A 13,097-nucleotide genomic window follows, 5' to 3' on the forward strand; every position below is an offset into this window, starting at 1 on the left:
ATATTTTAGAGATCAGCAAAACAGCTAAGCATTTATCTCGAAGTTTGAAACAAAATATTCTAAAATACTTTAATGATAGTTTTCAGATTTTGATTATGCATTTACACCTAATTTGATCCTTAAAAACTCTCAAGATAACAGACTGATTGTTTATCTCTTCAAAAGACAATTAAAGGCTATTCAGGAGTTCAACTCCAGTGAAATCATGATAATAACTATAATAGTGAATCAGTTATTATTGATGAGATTTTGGCGACTTTAATAAACCTTGCCTATATATTTACATAATAATTATCATTAGTCTATAATAAGGCATATTTACAAACAAGAGAGCAACTAAAATATTCCAATTAGTTTACAAATTAATCCTCAAGAATCTTATGTCGACTTTCACACCATGCTACCTGACAAGAGTTAAATCATTCCCTTCAACCTGACAAGTACATAAATTCCAATTAGCAAGGGAGTAAAGAAAATATAGGCTTTTTATTGTATTACAAATAATAAGAACTACTCTATCAAGGAAAAATGCAGCATGGTTCAGGCTCAATGTCAAAGCTAATATTCGCTAATTATGAGTGTTAAGACTTCAGAATCATAATACATCGTAAAAGAAAAAAGGCGATGGGATAGTTAACAAGGCTTGACATGAAGCAGTAAACAGTTAGTTCAATAACCATATTCTATAACCAATTATCACTTGGAACTCAACAGTGAAACTTTCTTGTGTTTCTCTATAGGCTAAGAAATAAATATCAGTGCTGCTTAGCACACTTTGAATCAGTTACTTTTGGGGTTAATAAGCTTTAAATCAAAATATTTCTACGAGTGCTATTGAAAGAAAAATAAAACGAAGAGATTATTTCTCATGAAGTGTTGACCAAACATGCACTTGTGTAAAAAGGTGGGCTACTATCAATAGGTAAATTATTGTCAACAACTACGCAAACAAAATTTTGTTGAAAGAGGCCTACAGAATCCAGAAGTCTGTTGCAGATGAAGATCACTTTCTTTTAGCATCTATGAACATGGCTCGAGTCCAATGCTCAACATCCTCGCTTTGCGACGGTGGGGGTGGAAAAGTGGGATGCTCAATAATATCCCACCCTTCAATAAGGCACTCATTTTTGCCATCATTTAAATCAGTGGCGTAAAGAAAACTAGCAGTAGAACTTGGCAGATAATTTTCAATTCTCTGCAATAGGCAAAAGTATAAAATCCATCAGTGATGAACATTGATAATAAAAATGAAAATGCCCATTATACGAAAATGAAAGTTATTATTGTGTCCAGATACATATATCCTAGGTGTTATAAGTAATAATATTGCATATGAAAGCACTATCTTTGGGGCACTGATTTAACTATTGTACATGCAGATACAGTCCAGCTCCTCAAAAACAAATAGGAGTGTAACAAAGACATACTTTTTGGAGTTAGGAAGTTAGTTAACACAGTTAGAATATTAATTATATAGTTAGCGGATAAGCGAGGTAAATAAATAGAGGAATGTAACTTAAAAGGGATTTCAAAATTAACTTTAGAACAAACTTGTATTCACTGAATGTTGAAATATTCCTGTTATTGAAAAAAATAGAAGGAAGAATTTCACCCAGAAAATTTTATTCTCCTTTTCAAACAATTTTTAGAAATCCCCAAGCTAGACACTTGTTTTAATGGATAAGCGATGAATCTAAGGCACTAAAGCATAAGAAATTCAATTAACACTGCCAACGTTTTCTTGCAAATTAGAAGTGATGAGAGAACCTACCGTTGTGGGCACAGAATGTGCACTTTCCAGTAAAGTAGTTGATGAAATAACAGAATTCATATTCCATACAGATTTGTTTAATTGCTGAACTTGCTTGCATGTCCTGAATCAAAGGGAAAAGAAGAGAAAAAAGTTCAACCTCAATGCTATCTGCATCTGCATTCTAAAAAATTTAACGTTGCAGCAAACTTTGGGTAAAAATCATAACGTTACTGCAAACAGAAACCCTACAAAAGTGAGAAGCCTTAAAAATAAATTCAAGAATCTGGATGGAGCTCTGACACATGCTCCCGAACACAATAGTGCCTTGGAAATTTTGAAGACCTAAGTTACTTCGTTCTTCTGACAGCCAGTTTCAACAGGGAAAAAAGCTAGATGTATAAGGGAAGTTAAGAGAAACAAACCAGATACTAAATGTTAAAGAGGAAGAGAAGAGAAAAATAGGGGCATAATAGGCACAAAAACTGTGTTTAAAAGAACCACAGTAGAGATAGATTTATATATAGGCTTTGCATTAATTACAAATAATTAGAGGATATATTGACACCTCTACATTAGTGATTCTGTTGGCTATAGACGGATATACATTAAATGTAGATATTCTATCCTGATTCTCTACACCAAGTATATTCAAAAACTGGCCTTCATGATTTCTTTTAGTAATCCATCAGTTAGAAGCTACAGCCCAGATCGCTGGGATGAAGAACTGCAATTAAATAACTTTAAATACTTTTATAGAACACAAGTTGTAACGAGATAATTAAGACATGTTGCATAATTACACAATTTAATAGATTAATTATCTCCTCATACACAATGATTGTATATGGCAGACATTGGAGTAGCACCGTTAGAGGAAAAACAATAGAAAATTAAAATAAAAGAAGAATAGTTAACGGGGTTTGGACACGTTTAAAGGTCACTGAAAGCACTAATGAGGAGAATAGATTGCATGTATTTTAATCATGTGAGAAGGAGAGGAAGACCAAGAAAAACATTGGAGGCAGTTGTTAAGAGCAATCTCAAGCTAAACAATATCTCTGACCATTTTGTCTTCAATCAATCCATGTATAAATGCTTCTTAAGACATCAAAATGCCGCAAATGGGATAAGGTTTTTGTGGTAATTAATTCATACATAAATGCTTCAGAAGACATCAAAATTACATCTACATAAGGTTAATTTGGAAATATTTACTAATATTTCTACAAAGTATATTAAGTATCATGGATTATGTCCATTTTATGGAAACATTAAATAAATATAACAATACCTAGATTGAGCCATTTTCAAGGAAAAAACAGATCGAACTTCCTTCGATGATGAGAGTGTAGCCAATAACTTAGCAAATGACTCAAACGTTGATGCCTCTGATGGGGCATCCAAACATAGGGAGTTGTAACAGTAAGCTGTGATGCATGCAACACTTTTCTTTAAAAGTGAAATTCCTTTCTGCAAATCTTTATGTGTTTGGACAGAATGCAAAGAAGCTAAAGAATAGTTGAAGTTACTATTCCCGGATGAATCTAGGCGATTTCTCTTCTCAGATTCCATTGAAGCAACTCCAAAATTGCTTGAGCTTTTATCAGTAGACCATGAGTTTTCTCCAGCAGTAGAGCAATAATTTTGTCGAGGTATGAAAAGGGGATATTCATTGCTGAACAAAAGAAAGTATACCAGCTTAAAATGTTTAGTTCCTGATACTTAATCCAAATATATTTTTGACCAAAATACCTCCTCGAGGATGGACGTGCATCCCAATAAGAATCTCGTTGCCATATCCGAGAGCAAGAACCCTGAGGTAACATAAAAGAAACAAAATATGCATTACAATTGCAAATTTACATTATTAATTTCCATAAAATAGGAAAATAAAAAGACAATGCATCATTAAGACAATACAGATGGATCAGCCACAGACAAAAATACAAATGAAAATACAAATTGGAAAACAAAAGGAAAAGGAAATGTTAGACAATCAAAACCCACTAAAACTAAACATTAGCAAAAATATCGTTTGTTCTTATGTACATTCAACGAAAACATGCAAAAACAATTCTCTTTATCCATACTCCTGTCAACATTCATCTAGGTGAAATCTTAAAATCTTATAAGCATCAAAAGTAACACAAAACACTTGCATCAAATAGACAGCATTTGGAACAAGATCAATAATGCCCAAAAAGGAATACTTTTATGCAGATGGTAGTACCAGTGTATACAAATTAAAAGTTACAAGAGAAATCTGAACAACACTCTTTTGAATACTGTTATTAATCAAAACTTAAAAGAAATCACAAAAATGTTACAAGTCTCGTTTGTTTAATGAGTTCCACTCATGATTTTGAATCTTTCCAATAAATTTAACCAATAGTAGAGAGAACATTAATGTTAGAAGTACATAAAAATGTCTGCTGTTAGTATGCCTTAAGTTAAAAACACATCAACATTCAACACGTGAATTTTAATGCTATTCTAACATTCAACGGCCATCAAATGATGATGGCCAATAATAACCATGCTTGACCTGAATATTTTGAACACATTCTTGACTTAACATTTATCTATTGCTTGGACATTGCTTACCGCAAAACCTGAGTTATGAAGTGCTGGGGCAGCCAAGTTGTGAACAACAAGATTTAAAAGTTGCACCATGTATCTGCATTGCAAAATGCAAACATGAAAATAACAGGTTACAATTTAACGAAAAATATTCTAATTTCTAATTTAAGCAATAAGGAAGTTTTAGTTTTACCACTGGATGAACTCAAATAGGATATGAAATATGTGCTTAATATTGACATGAATATATATTACAATTTTGAGAACAAAAGTGTTGTCTACCCCAGATATAATTCACTTTTATAAATGCACTACATATGCTTTAGACAAAAGAAAAAAATGCCTACCCTAAAGAAGCGGAAAGCTCTTCTGATGGAACAGAGTGAGGATCAAGTGCTCTGGGTAATCGGGCATTGCAAATTTGATCATATTGACCACTACAACCATCCCTTATCTCTCCCTCTATGACCACCTGACACCAGAAGGACATGAACACCATAGGAATGTTAGAAAGGGGCATAATAACAGAGCATATAACACTATACATAAAGAAAATGGTTGTGAAACAAGTTATTATTTCAGACCAAAAACTTACCAATTATAACGGGATGCCTGGGTCTCAAGTTTCCCCTATAAGGAGTTTTTCTTAAATTTTAAGAACATCAAACAAATCTTTTTTTATCTTCATTTTCTAACAATGTTTTTCCTTGTGACATAACATTAGTACTACTATTTTCTTGAGAAAAAAAAATAATAAATAAATAATATATATATATATAATTACAAAAGAAAAATATAAAAAAATATCAAAAAGTCATACAATTTGCAATTCATTTCAATTAACCAAACTTTTAAAATGTATAGAAAAGTCAAATTAGGAATAATGCTCTCTCTTCCAGCCTCACCCGGTTAAGAAACCATTACAATATCATGGCCACTCATATTCATCCAAACCAGCTTAAATACACTATTTTTCCATGTGGTGATAACGCTGATTGTTCTAAAGTGACAAGATGATATAGGTATAAAAAAGGTTTGAAGAAAAAATAGTGAGTCGCCAAAGCAACTATCTATGAAAATCCACAATGCACGTGATTACTGTAATAAGTCCCACCTAGTAAGCACAATATCTGACAATCTCAAGAGGAAATCGAACTTAATAAACCAACAAAACAGTGAACATCATAGGTTTATATTACCCGCCGTTGTGGGAACAACTTGCATATCTGTTTTATCACCACAGACTGCTTATGAAGACGCTCCGAGGTAATTGCCACCTGCAAAATATATTTATATGGGTTAATTTTGAGCTTCCAAGAAAAGCAACAGATATTCCATCTATGATTTTAGAAGAAAAGCATCAAATGAACATAAATCTTTAACCTCGACATCTGATTGAATCTTGAGGAAAAGCTGATCAGTTTTAAATACTAATTTTTATATCATTGCTTTACTTGGAAAACCAGTACTGTGCACTAAAACAAAATACCAAATATTGGAAGTAACCATAAAAAACAGTGCTCACATGCCCTAGGCTCTGGGTACATATAAGATTGGGGTAGAACTTTTCAAGTTGTTCCACTCGATTTTTTTCCAACTGTAAAGCAAAAAAAGTATTATTCACCACATATACATTCAAATTGAACTAGAACAATAATACCCATATGACTATAGCAATAGCAATGACATAGTAAAGTCAAAAACAGGAACTGAAGTACCGTAGAAAGGGCAGATTCAAGTAACCCATATTTATGTTTCAGATCAGCAGACACAGTCTCTATCTTAGCTCTTCCTGTGATGTTAACCATTATTTTAGGTTTAAAGTGAAATTTGCATCTATAGAAATTTATATGTATATGAAGGTTGCTAACCTTGAGTAACTTGCTCCTTACTGCGATGAAGTTTCTCCTTCAACCTTGCAAGCTTTTCATTTTGAAGCACTATATAATTTTCTTGGTCATCTCCCTTTCCCTTCTCAACATTATGAACAAAACAATTAGAACAACTGAATACCAATGTCACAAGGTGCCTTGCAGAAATATAAGGTTGTAGCAGAGCACATTAGCCACTAATGGGAAATTCCACACTACATATAAGTCAACAATGGCCAACGCAATAAAAAGAATTGGCACTAAGATTCACAGGGAAAGAAAAAAGGTACTAACATAAGCATGCAGAGCAAAAGGCACAGGCAATAGAAAATAAATATGTTATTAAAACCACTTACAAGTAACTTAATAATAGATTGGGAGCAGGAATAAGTATTAAATTTTAATCTAGGGTGCATGATGCCTATCAGAGGTACCTGCAGTCAGAGAATAAAAATAACAGAATTGAGGGACAAGAAGATAAGTTTCCAGGAGAAGAGCCCTCCCCCAAGCAAGAGAGGAATCTCTTTGCTCCAAATATCCACTAACAGATCCAAGGATAATCCCAAAATTCTTACAGAGGGAAAATATAACCAACCCACTCCCCTCTCACAAAATCAGCCATCCCCCAAATACCCCTCATTTACTTACCAAACTCTTAAAGAAAATACCCCTAAACAGAAATACCACTAGCAATCAATCCTGCTTCTTATGCTTGGGCCTACGACTATAGAGCTGAACAGGCTTATTCCACATGGAGGAATGGTTTCTATCACTACCCTGCCCAACAGAATTAGCCTTGCCCTCAAGGCTGAAACTGGGAAACTCGGCACAAATGTTTGTTGCAAACTCCCAAGTGGCTTCCTTGACAGGTTGTGACTTCCAAAGGATGAGCCATTCTGCAGAACAGGTTCAGTCTTTGCCTTCTCACACAGCAAACACTGTCTCTGGTGCTGGAAGGTCTGCCTCAGCAAATACAAGACCAGGGGGCATGGCAGATAAAGGAGATCCCTTGGTGACAGATTGTTTCAGCTAAAACACATGAAAAATCGGATGAATCTGAGCCTGATCAAGTATCTGCAACTTGTATGCAATGGCTCTAACCTTAGACAGAATTGAAATGGTTCATTGTAGTGGGCAATTTGGCATTGATGTGGTGAGCCATTGAAAGTTAGAAATGGGGCCAGAGATTGACTTACACCCAATCACCAACACTAAGTTGGCGATGCTTGTTAGCATTCTTCATGGTTTGCTGAGCTTGATGGAGATGGTACTTCAATTGTCAGAGTGCCTCATCCCAGCAATTAAGACAGCAGCAATCGAGTCCACTGGAGTCCAACCAAGAAGGTACTGGGTTTCGAAGGGTGGAGAAAGGCAATAGACAATTTTAAAGAGAGTTGAACTTGTAGCCGTATGGGAAGAGGTGTTATACTAGAATTTGACCCAGGAGAGCCACATGTACCATTTGGCTGATTGCTCGAAGGAAAAGCAATGAAAAATACTTCCAAACAGCGATTCTCCACTTCCTTTAGTCTATTTGCGGATGGTAAGATGTGCTTATGCAACATGGTTCCTAGGAGGTGAAATAATTCACTCCAAAAACTACCCAAGAAAAAGAGGTCCTATCACTAATGATAGACTTGGGAAAACCATAAAATTTAGCTACCTCTTGAATGAATACTTATGCAGGAGACCTAAATGTGAAAGGATGCTTTAGGGGAAGAAAATGCACATATTTGGACTATCTCCCTACAACCACCAGTATCACCTAAAATTCATGCGAGCATGGCAGGCCCGTGAGAAAATCAAGGGAAATATCTACCCAAACAGCATTGGGGATGGCGATGGGGATAGGTTGCGGTAACTAAGAGACATCACTTGATATTTGTCACACTAACAAATGTCACACTTGCAAATGTGTCATGATGCCTTGTTTCATTCCCTTCCAAAAGAAGTCGGCAGCAAGACTCTCATTTGTCTTAGTAAAACTATAATGTCCTCCAACCAATGACACATGATACTCATTCAAAAGAGTGGGAATGAAGGTAGAACTTACATGGAGCACCGATCTGGTATCTTGGGCATATATCCTAGACAGAGAAGTACATATGAGCCTTCACAAGCAAATCCCACAAGATCCTCTCCAACGAAGGAGAGAAGGTCCACACATTTGGCCATCACAGTTTCATCAAAGGAGGTTGATTTTGTGTTCGAGAGCTAGGAGAGGAAATGAGAACTGAGTCATGTTGCGCACATCTTGTCAACAATGGTCCAAACAGAGAGCAAGAGGTCAACGATAGAGGAGAAAGGAGTCAAGCTTTGATGAGTGTGACTCATCAATGTAGATTGAGCAATGATGGAGGCTCCACGGGACTGGATTGTGAGCTTAATCACGGTGAGGTCAAATTCAAGGAGGCTGTGTGACATCATTACCGTACTCAAATGTGAATGGACAAGCTTCTCTCAATGAAAGCACCAATGATACAATGTCTATCAATGGTACCTGCACTACACTCAGGGAATGAAAATAACAGAATAGAGAGGCAAGAAGGCAAGTTTCCAGAGAGGAGCAAGAGAGGAGTCTCGCTGCTCCAAATATCCTGAAACGGATCCTGAGAATAATCCCAACATTCTTACGAAGGGAAAATATAACCAAACCCACTCCCCTCAGAAAGAATCAGCCATTCCCCAGATACTCTTCCTTTGCTAACCGGACTCTAACAGAAATACCCCGAAACAGAGATATCATTAAACAATCAATCCTGCTTCTAATTCTTGGGCCTACGACTATAGACCAGAATGGGCTTATTACACCAGCAGGAATGGTTTCTATCAATTCAAGTGAAATCCTATATGACTGCAATAGTACAGGTAATAATACATCAGGTACACTTGGGAATTTCTTCCTTTCACTACCACCATTGAACTTTAGGTCACCTATAATTGCTTGATGTATTTATTTTACTTTTTTCATCTTCCATTTGCATATACCCATACCCCTAAGCTTAAAAATTCCGTTGCACTCCATGCATTTAAAATAAAATTGAAGAGGATCATAATAATTTTCAAATAATATCTACTAACTTAGAATCATGCCGTTTTAGTTTAGTGTATTACAAGACAAGCCGTAATTCAAACCTTTTGGACAAGAACTTCGCTCAATTTTGAGTACAAAGAATCTCGACGGTCTTTCAGCGACTTCAAGGAAGTATTATACTCATTCAACCTAAAAAATATCATCAAAAACAAATAAATAAAGAAATCAACCAATCAAATACACGAAACACAATAACAAAAAAAACTGCACTAAAAAAACCTGTAGTTAACACAGATAGAACAAATGGAAGCTTGATTCGAATTCTCGCATATGGCACAGTTACTCGTTTTCCTCGCCATCTCTAGCTTCTCACGAAGAACAAGTGTGTCCTACCGTGTCGAATGGCGTGGATTTCGCAAATTGGCTAAAGAAATTATGAAGGAACTGCAGTTTTGCGTTGGATAAGGTTAATTATAGGTTTGGGAAATTAATTGACCACGAAGAAATGTAGTGAGTGAGAAGAAACGAAGGAAAAGTCAAACTTCGAAAACCCTAACACGAAGATATGAAGAAGATGATGGCGGAAGCAATGGCCACGCAACAGCTTGTAACGTCTCCGTTTTCAGTTGTAAATATGGCAAGATAAGATCTAATTCAGTTTTTATTTTAGTTAAATAATCAAAACGAGGAGAAGAGATTATTGATATTTTTATTTTAAAATTAAATACATATATTAATATATTATTTTTTACACTATTTTTAAAATTAAGGAGATATGAAATTATCAGAGTACCTTCCAAAATAATTATTTTCCAGCCACAAATTTTAATTTATTTTTTAATTTCATAGTTAAAAACCAACTGCTTCTTAAAATTATAAGAACATGAATGACACAGATCAATAAAACTTTTTTAAAAAGTTTATTCTTTGAAAAGTTTAATCCCTCTATAAGAAATATTTTTAAGAAGTTTCCATATTTTTTAACAATAAAATTATTTTCTAAAAAAGATTTTTATTTTTGTGTATAATAAGTTATATAATATAATACTAATTAATAAAATGTTATTAATATTATATAAAAAAAATTGTCTACCTAAATGTAAATGTTTTTTTTACAGATACAAATATTTAACTTTTTATTGTTGGTAGAATTTGCTTTTGCCTTAATACAAATGAACATGTAGAGTGGGTGAAAAAGATTGGAAAAGATTCTGCATAAAACATTCACTTGAGAAGAAGAATAAAATTATCATGAACATACATGGCACGGTTATGAAAGATTATTTAATTGAAAATTTATTATAATATATTTAAGAATGAAGATTATTTTTAAACCATGCATAAATTACAACTATTTGTTTTTTATTAATATGATAATAATACTTCATAAATAATTATATTTTGTATTTTTTTTTAGGGTTTATATCTGTACAGATTATTAGTGTAGATTATAATACTTTTGTTTTTGGTAGGATTTATCTATATTTAGATTATGCAATTAATAATTGATGTAATTTTAATTTTAATTATGATAGAATATATTTAATACGATATTAAATGTAATATATTAACATTTTTTTTTTACTTCTTTAATATTATAATATTATAAATTAAGTTTATAATTTTAAAAATATGATAGTGCGGCTAACTATTATTCATTTCATTTTATCGTGTTAAGTATTTTAAAATATTAATTAATCTCCAATTTTTTCTATAATGTATTTTTAATATAACAATTGTATTTATTTTATATTATGATTCTTAATTCATTTAATTTGAACTTATAAATTATTGTATAACTAATATTAAAATTTAATATATTACATTTAAGAAAAATAAATATATTTAAATATATATAATTTATTTATTATTTTAAATTATAATATTATCATTTAAATATGAAATATTTAAAATATTTTTGTGAAACGGATCAAGATAGTTTTTATATTTTATTTTTAATTTATAAAATATGTGTTAGAAATTGTTATATAAACATTTGAAATTGAAAGATTTAGTCTAAGTGTTTTTTTAGTTCAAAGAATACTCACACTTTAACCATAGTAGTTGCATGTTAAAAAAATATTTTAAAAGAAATGACTACATGTTAACACTTAGTGTTTAGTCAGGATTATTGTAGTCCAAAAAATACTTTATGTGTTAGCAGAAGTGAATCTGGTCAAAATAATATTATGTATTTAGCCAAGAGTGACTATGGTAAAAATAATATTGTGTTAAGTCATAAGTGATTAGGGTCTAAATAATATTCGCATTATATCCTATAGTGTTAGTCTATCAATGTAACTTGATCGTGTTGATCAAGAACTAAACGTAGTCTAGATTTTTAGATGAACTAGTATAAAAACACATAGTGTAAATCTCTCTCTACCATTATCTCTTTGAATTGCATTTTATTAATTTGCAATTAACCAAAGAAAGAGAGTTTTGCTAAAGTGAGTTTCGAAAAGTTTTTGATATCGATAGTGTGTTAGGCGGTCCAGTAACCGCTACATGGTCTATCACCCATTAGACAATCTCGTGATATGAGAGTCTATGAGTTTTGATGTTAACAAACACTATAAGATGTGTTAAGTGTTCCAATGAAGCTACTAAGTGTAGAGATTTATATAAAGACTCACTAAATGTTCTAGGTTGTTTAAACCATTAGATGATCAAACAATGTTGAATGTGTATGACGATCCTTGGTATATAGACACATTATATGGTTCACCAAGACGTTCATGAAGAGTTAACATGTTAGACGATGTGTGTGTCAAATCTGATAGACGAACTCATTATATGTACATCAAGACGATTCAACAATAAAAAGTCACACCAAACGATCTCATTAGACTTAACTCTAGACGATCTTAACAAACGATCTATTGATGCACTACATGTCAAATGATTCCTGAGGATACAACAAAATAGACAACTCCAAAACACGAGAAAATCTTATTATTATAAAATAGAACAAAAATGAACAAAAGAGTAAAAAGGAAGGCAAAGGATATGATAATGAATATCTCTAATATTATTCCATTGAGATCAAAACAAATAGTCTGAATATATACAAGCAGTACACTCATTCTAAGTCTAGCTAAAGAGAGAAATAATCAAGCAATAAATACTAGAATCATAACAGACAAAACAAAATAAAGGTTATTCACCTCTATAAAGAGAAACAACTAATAATTAGAAAATGCATAATTAATATTAGGATCCTTCTATAACTCTGGTATCCATATCCTTTAATATCCCCCACAAGCTGGGGAGCAAATATTGATGAGACCCAGTTTGGAACAAATACTCTTAAAAGATTGGGGACTTCAAGCTTTGGTATAAATGTCAGCCAGTTGTTTTGTGGTGGAAATGGGAAGCAAATGGATGAGACCCTTCTTTAATTTTTCTCTAACAACATGACAATCTATTTCTATATGTTTTGTACGCTCGTGAAACACTGGATTTGCTGCAATGTATCTTGTTGAGTCATTGTCACAGTATAAAAGAGATGGTTGCTCAAAAGGAACTTTGAAATCTTGAAGAAGATAAGTTAGCCATTGAATTTCACATGTAACAGTGGTCATTGCCCTGTATTCAGCTTCACAACAACTCTTTGATATTGTTCCTAGCTTCTTTGATTTCCAGGATATGAGAGAATTCTCAAGATACACACTAAAACCAAAAGGCTTTGAGATAAGCAGAAGTGTTGGAAGAGAAAAATAAACCAAGACTTGAAGCTCCTTTAATATATATGAGAATTCTAATCGCTGCAATATAGTGAGCAATTGTAGGCTTAACAAGAAACTGAGAAAGTTGTTGCCCAAAAAATGTTATGTCAGGTCGGGTATTAGTGAGATAC

General features: G+C 33.1%; 1 protein-coding gene across 2 annotated transcripts; it reads right to left on the reverse strand.

Annotated features, from left to right (window-relative positions):
• Positions 1 to 212: 212 nt before the first annotated feature.
• Positions 213 to 9,874, reverse strand: LOC137824460 (uncharacterized). 2 transcript variants are annotated; one of them, XM_068630111.1, is made up of 14 exons: positions 9,796 to 9,874; positions 9,518 to 9,682; positions 9,340 to 9,427; positions 6,205 to 6,304; positions 6,052 to 6,125; positions 5,859 to 5,930; positions 5,533 to 5,610; positions 4,681 to 4,805; positions 4,358 to 4,430; positions 3,506 to 3,567; positions 3,045 to 3,428; positions 1,772 to 1,874; positions 975 to 1,195; positions 213 to 433 (listed from the first exon to the last, which is right to left on the reverse strand). In XM_068630111.1, exons 2-13 carry the CDS (start codon positions 9,595 to 9,597, stop codon positions 1,004 to 1,006), a joined length of 1,431 nt encoding a protein of 476 aa, XP_068486212.1. In that variant the 5' UTR covers positions 9,598 to 9,682; positions 9,796 to 9,874; the 3' UTR covers positions 213 to 433; positions 975 to 1,003. The 2 variants fall into 2 exon arrangements, with proteins under 2 accessions (XP_068486212.1, XP_068486211.1); XM_068630110.1 differs by having other exon boundaries at positions 9,781 to 9,872.
• Between the last annotated feature and the right edge of the window lie 3,223 nt (positions 9,875 to 13,097).

This window comes from Phaseolus vulgaris, chromosome 8 (assembly GCF_000499845.2).
Source record: "Phaseolus vulgaris cultivar G19833 chromosome 8, P. vulgaris v2.0, whole genome shotgun sequence".
NCBI lineage: Eukaryota > Viridiplantae > Streptophyta > Magnoliopsida > Fabales > Fabaceae > Phaseolus > Phaseolus vulgaris.

Excerpts from the sequence above, each read along its gene's own strand:
- LOC137824460 (XM_068630111.1), bottom strand. The coding sequence starts at position 9,597 with ATGGCGAGGAAAACGAGTAACTGTGCCATATGCGAGAATTCGAATCAA. Across the intron at positions 6,305-9,339 it reads GCGAAGTTCTTGTCCAAAAG|GGAAAGGGAGATGACCAAGA; the intron begins GTTTGAATTACG and ends AATGTTGAGAAG. Across the intron at positions 5,611-5,858 it reads GTACCCAGAGCCTAGGGCAT|GTGGCAATTACCTCGGAGCG; the intron begins GTGAGCACTGTT and ends TATATTTTGCAG.